General features: G+C 34.4%; 1 protein-coding gene across 1 annotated transcript in view; it reads left to right on the forward strand.

Annotated features, from left to right (window-relative positions):
- The first annotated feature begins 2,657 nt into the window (after positions 1-2,657).
- Positions 2,658-6,452, forward strand: part of LOC119635851 (flocculation protein FLO11) — a 4,452-nt gene continuing 657 nt past the window's right edge. The window contains exons 1-4 of the mRNA XM_038030863.1: positions 2,658-3,051; positions 3,139-4,587; positions 4,650-4,772; positions 4,833-4,909. Coding sequence (XP_037886791.1) covers positions 2,863-3,051; positions 3,139-4,587; positions 4,650-4,772; positions 4,833-4,909 — 1,838 coding nt within the window. The 5' untranslated portion in view covers positions 2,658-2,862. The remainder of the gene's footprint in view (positions 3,052-3,138; positions 4,588-4,649; positions 4,773-4,832; positions 4,910-6,452) is intronic.

Consider the following 6,452-nt stretch of genomic DNA (forward strand, 5'->3'; position numbering starts at 1 on the left):
AAAAAATTATTCACCAAAATTGACGTTTCTATACAAATGCAAGCTGCATTTGTTGAGGATGATATGTAGTATTAGAACAAAAAAGTCTCTGTTTAGATTGACGCAAGAGCACTTTCCATTTAAACTTCGAAGTCTGAAAACTTGAACTACTTAACAAATAAAACAAACCAAATAAGACGAACAAAAGCTGCAAAGATCTCTCCTTTTACACCACGTGATGCTTATCTTAATCTTTTTCGGCTTGTTTTAAATCCTTTCAAATTTGTATACTCATTTTCACATGCTTTGCATTCTTTTGGAGGGAATATTTTGCGACTGTTCAATTGATATTTAAAAAATTATCAGAATTTGTAAGTTTATATTCTTATGAAAATTTATCAATTTTACCAATCTCTCTCTCTCTTCTTATATAATTATAATTATATAATTCTCAACTTCAAGGGGGGACTTCAACTTCGCACAGTTTTTCCAAATTTTGTGGCAATTAGACAAGTCATATGGTTTTGCCTATCTACATACAAATAAAACAAACAGAAAACAATGTGGAAGAAGAAATAAACCATCAGTCTTCATGCTGTCGTTGGGGTGTACACAACCAACTTCAGCGTGTTACTCAATTGAAATAAAGAAACAAAGAAAAGAATCAAACATAACCTAGAAAGCAAAAAATTAAAAAAATCTTAGTAAAAAAGCATCAATATTTCATCATCACGTGAAATTTTGAATATCATCAATGGATTTCTATAAAGTTTCTGGATTATGGATCTAAATTTACGTTAAAAGGTCCAATCCATATCAAATTCAAACAAACAAACAAAGAAATAAACCAAATTTATTTTACATTTAGAAATTATTTATCTAATTTATATTTATCTTACGCTAACGCACATTTTCTTTATATTATGTGATATGTATCTGAATGTCAGACAATATACATACCTTTTCATCTTAAATAATTTAAATAATATAAACAAAATCTTTATTATTTCTATTTGACTAATGAATGTATTTCATAATTTAAATAGATGTATGTTTATATTCAATACATAAGTATATACGTTTTTTGGCCTTCATTTGCCAGCTAATGAACAGGAAGCATATTTGAAGCTCTTTAAATAATACTCGACATACGCGAGGTTGCTTGCGCTTTTTAGCCGTGCTTGGCGTATCTTCCTCAGACGGTACGTCTATTACATCCAGTCTTCGCATAAACTTCGCATAAAAAGTATTTAGAAACAAATAGAAAATCTCACATTAAAATTTTCCTCACCGCGCCACTCCAATGGTGGCTGGCAATTCATCACTATCGATTTGATCGGAGGGCCAAAAGTCAGTGGCTTTTTAACTCCCTGGACTTCTACCTCTAAATTGGCTAACTTTGGAATTTATTCCTACTTGACAGTCAATTCTTCTTCTTCGGCCCTTCGTCAGTTTGCTTCAATTACATTTTTTTAGAGCTCATCTACTTTCTTGTTTGATAGCTATGATCTCCCCAAATCTAAAATAAAAAGTATAAATATATATTTATCTTGGTTAAGCTTAATCAGTGTAAATTTAATTATGAGCTGTTCAATCCGTTCAGAGTCGTTTGCAAGAACCTAAAGGACGTCTACCACTTATTCTCGCTATCGGACTCTTTAAAGTCCATTAAAGCAACATTGCTTAATACGCGCGATTTACCTATGTCGTATTTAAACTAGCTTTTATCCTTAAAAAGTCGTTACGTTTCGAAAATGAATTATTGTCAATTTATTATCGGTTGCCAGGCTTATGCATATTTGCGATGGCTTAGGGGTCCATTTGCAATTTGGTCCTGTACCGGTTGTAAGTGTGCTCCTATGCTGATAGTCTACATGCTTTTCTTTCTGTTTCTTTTTTTTTTCTTCTTATTTGTTTTATTGTTAATTAATATAAGTTTTGCATTAAGAGCCAATTGAACTCGACTGTTCTTTGTTTAGTTGAGTTTCTAGTATAAGTGGAATAAATAAAATAAAATAAATAAATAAAAAAAGCATAAAACACCTGAAAATGTTATATTGAAATGGAAATTTTAATTAACCACCAAATTTTTGTTGGAGAAACCCATTGAATTGTACTTAGAGCCTATTTAATCCGGCAGTTTGTTCAGGTTCTTACGGGTCTAAGCACAGGTCTGGTTATAGTTTTGGGCCGCTTCGGGACGGTCTCACTTAAATTTGTTACTCTAATTAGTATTCGTATGCAATGATGTGTATGTGTGATGAGATAGATCGTAGGCAAAGATGAAAAGGCGTAGATCTATTATTTTAAGAAATAAAATTTAAAATTTTTGAGAGTTTATTTTAACTGCTTTTTCTAATTTGTTTAAAAAGTATTCGCCTATTAATAGTTGGTATGTTGGTTTATTTATCAGAGAGGCGAACTAGCAGTTAGTTTTCGGACTTTGGTAGCCACAATTAAAAATAAATAAAATTTTTTTTTTTTTTTCTACTTTTTCATTTTCATACGATGACTAGCAACGAAAATGACCCAAAAGTCTTACGCGATCCTAGCAAAAATGGTTGTCAAGTACCGGTTTGGTCGTCAACGAAAGTTAACTTTCACATAGACTAAGCTTATATCGTTCATATAAGTGATTATCTCTTTATTTCTTCGTCGTCGTAGCGCATTTTTTCTATACCACGGTTACTCTGCTCGAACAAAATTGTAAAACGGAAGATCGAAATTCCGCCGAAACTTTTTCTTTTTAAAAAAAAAAACATTTTGATCGGTATTTATAAACGGCTTAGTTCCTATTCGTCCAATCTCCAAAAAAACAAAGGACTCTTTAATATCGTATCTGCGAAACGAACGTGATATAATAATAATATTCAGTAGCGAAAAATGAATGCCGGAGTTTTAAACGAAATGAAAGTGATAATAAAATCTCTTGTACTTTCCTGTCCGGAAAGCATTACTGTTCAACAACTGAATCGTGATTACAAAGAAACAGAAGGAGAAGACATACCATTTCGTCGTGTGGGCTTTGACACGCTTGAAGATTTTCTCCATTCTTTACCGGATGCTATAAAGGTAGGAGGTCTTGGTTTATAGTTGCCGCTATTGGGTGAAAACTTATTGAACTTAAACATGCATTTAAAAGTTTCATATACTTTTCAGATCACTGGTAAAGGTTCTCAAGCGGTGGTTAATGCTGTTACGAGTGAGAATACAAAACACATAGAGGAGATGATACAGGAACAAAAGAGGCCACGGAAAAGTGGTAGAAGGTCGGGTCGTGCACAAGTGCGTTCTCACTCAAAGTCAATCAATTGGCGTAATGAACGATCATTTCGCATACCCACCGACCGAAGGAAGCAAAGTTCCTGCTTTAGTAATAAAAATAGATTGAATGACCCAGAACTGACGCCGCTTCAAATACTTGCAAGAAATTTTCAATTGTCACGAACAGCGACACAACGTTTCTCGCAATGGGGTATGGAACCCTTACCTCTCAACGCGTGGGCGCAATTTTACAATAATCAATTGCATACGCAGAACAGTACACCTGCGCAAGTATGGAATTTCACAAATCAAATGAATCCCTCAACATTTGCTCGTCCAAGAAGTTCGAAAAAACCGGGCGACCACAACGTAGGAAAAAGTCGAAAAGTTTCTGCAGCAAATGAAACTGAAAATCTAGAAAATCTTTTGGAAAGCAAATGTAATATAGAGGAGAATGCTACCACTACTTACACAAATATTCACAGTACAAATAAATACAAAAAGCCGGATTTTCTTTTACCAACGCCCACACGACTTGGAACGCAGGAAAATGAAAATTCCACTGCGACTTATAAAAGCGTTAACGGAACAAATGAATCCTCAAAGCCGCCTTTTCTTTTTCCAACGCCCACCCAAGTTAGGAAGCAAGAAAATAAAGGTTCTAGCATAAATTACCCAAGTACTAACGGGAAAAATAAATTCCTAAGACCTGCTTTTCTTTTGCCAACGCCTCCTACATATGTTAGAAAGCAGGAAGGAGAGAATATTCCCGTAACTTTTGCAGGCATTAACAGATTAAATCAAATCTCAAGGCCAACATTTTCTTTCCCCACGCCCACGCAAGTTAGAAAGCAAGAAGATAAGAATTGCGCAAGCAGCAACTGCGAAAATAAATTCATAAGACCCTCTTTCCTTTTAGCAACGTCTATCGACGTTAAAAAACAAGAAAATGAGAATTCTAACGCAATTTATGCAAACGTTAATGGAATAAATCAAATCTCAAGGTCAAACTTTCTTTTACCAACGGTTGCAGATGGTGAAACGGTGACGAAATCGAAAAAAGCTTTTTCTTCATCAACAATTACGCAAGTGAAGCAACAAACAAGGATGTCGCCTCTTAAATCCAAACATATTTGTCCGCAAAGTAATGAGCTTCAAAATAACTCAAACAAATCAAAGACAACATCTTTATATGAAGACCTAATTGATATGGAGAGTGTAATGGGAAATTCTCCAAATGCTGAACAATCAACTACAATAATTACGAAAATGAGTGGAAGTACCTCTCCTGATCGCTCCAATTTCCTCAATGATTTAGATGAAGCCGTGCCTAAATGCGCTACTGTAAGTTTCATCAGATAACATATTACTTAACTATTCTTATTCTACTCTTTCGTTTGGCTTAGAATGGCTTTCTCTTCTGTTTGGATTTTCCCAATGGTTTAATAGCGTATGGCGATAAGATACCTACTACTGAATTATCTAAAGATTTTTGTGTGGGTTCACGTTTAAAAATATACGTAACAGAGGTATTTCGGACAAAAAACTTTTAAAAAAACAGATCTTACATCCCTTTACTGTAAATTTAGATTCACAATCCTTTTAAATTCTGGTTTCACATGCAACAAGATGAGAACCCATTGGATACATTAATGCATCGAATTGAGTAAGTACGGTAAAAGGAGATCCTATAATACTTTAAAGGTGTTTGAAGTGAGCAAGCGTAGGAAGAGCTTTTGCTTCACATTTTATTTTAGAGCGAAATTATGATTTCGCAAATTTTGTACATCCATAGCAAAATATGGGCCATAAGCGTTGATGTATATAGGTTGGTGTGGTTTCTTTCTTTGAAATCTGTCATTTAAAGTCATTGAAGAACCTTTTCGAGGAATTGCCAGTACTTTTGTTTCTTCGATGCAATTCAAAAATTGTGTTTTCGTCCAAAATCACCCAGGACAAGCGACAAAGTTTGAGAGCAAAGAATTTTAAAAACATTAAAACATATCGAATCATATCGATCTTTTCGACATACCCAGCAGAAACATTTACTTATTACGATGAATGCTCGACAGAAATAACTAGACATAAGCTTTCGAGACACACCAGATTGTGTGTCTCCTCCCTAGACGACACCCAAAAAAAAAAATCATTGTGACTGGGGCTGAAAAAAGTATTGCTAGCGATAAGCATAAACATTAATACATTTTGATTTAAGCTCCACCATAGTTTCTCAAAAAATCGTATATTCAGTAGAAGTTCTATATTTGTTAGGATTAGAAATGTTTGTGAAATACTAAGAGCCTCTCAAATTTGTTAAAATAATCAGTGACAAACAGTATAACCGGATTTAAGCCGAAACGGTCACAATATTCAATTTACAAAATTCTTTTAAGTAAATGTTGCAGTTGCTAGTATTGAAGATTCCAATGTTTTTTTCTCTAGAGGTAGACTCCTTCTCTGATTACGGCATATATAACAGAGATAACAGCAATGAAAAAGCGATCAAGACAATGCGCGTAGACGAGCAATCAAAAAAATTTATTTTCAATGGCTTTTTACAAAAACTCGATCCTCTTTGAAAATTTCTTATATGAGTTTCCATATACGTTGCCCCACGATTAGCATCAAAGTCGACTTGGTGGCTTGCAAGTCAAGCTGAAAATTTTATTTCGGGTCGTCAATTGTAGAACAACACGCGGCTACATTTCTATTATTATATATAATGCGCAGGCTACTCTCTTTTGATAACGCTCTTATGAGTATTTAACGAACATTCCTTGTACCTAAGAAAGAAGTTTGTGAAAGCTCGACGAAGGGAGCTGCAGATTAGCTCGCTCGAAGCTAGAAATTTTTGAAGGAATACCCCCACTTTATGGAATCGTTTGCCGTTGCAATAACGGACAAGAAGATGTTCTTTCCAAAGAAGCGCAGTGATGGAAGGTACAGATTGCCGGTCTTATAGAAATTCGCTTACGCTGTAAATAGGTTTCCAAGACGGAATCCAATGTATTTTATGTTCTAAATGGCTCATAGGGGCATGAATCGCCGGTACTCATCTCATAGCTCTTTCTTCTATTCAAGCGAAATTATTCGCTTCGGCTTCAACTAAGCTTTCGAGTCTTAACTTACGCGAACCATTATTCATTAATTTTTATTTCATTTTTATTTTATAAATCGGCACAATACATGCATAACAAATGAGAACGAAT

The sequence above is a fragment of the Glossina fuscipes genome, unplaced genomic scaffold, assembly GCF_014805625.2.
Source record: "Glossina fuscipes isolate IAEA_lab_2018 unplaced genomic scaffold, Yale_Gfus_2 27, whole genome shotgun sequence".
NCBI lineage: Eukaryota > Metazoa > Arthropoda > Insecta > Diptera > Glossinidae > Glossina > Glossina fuscipes.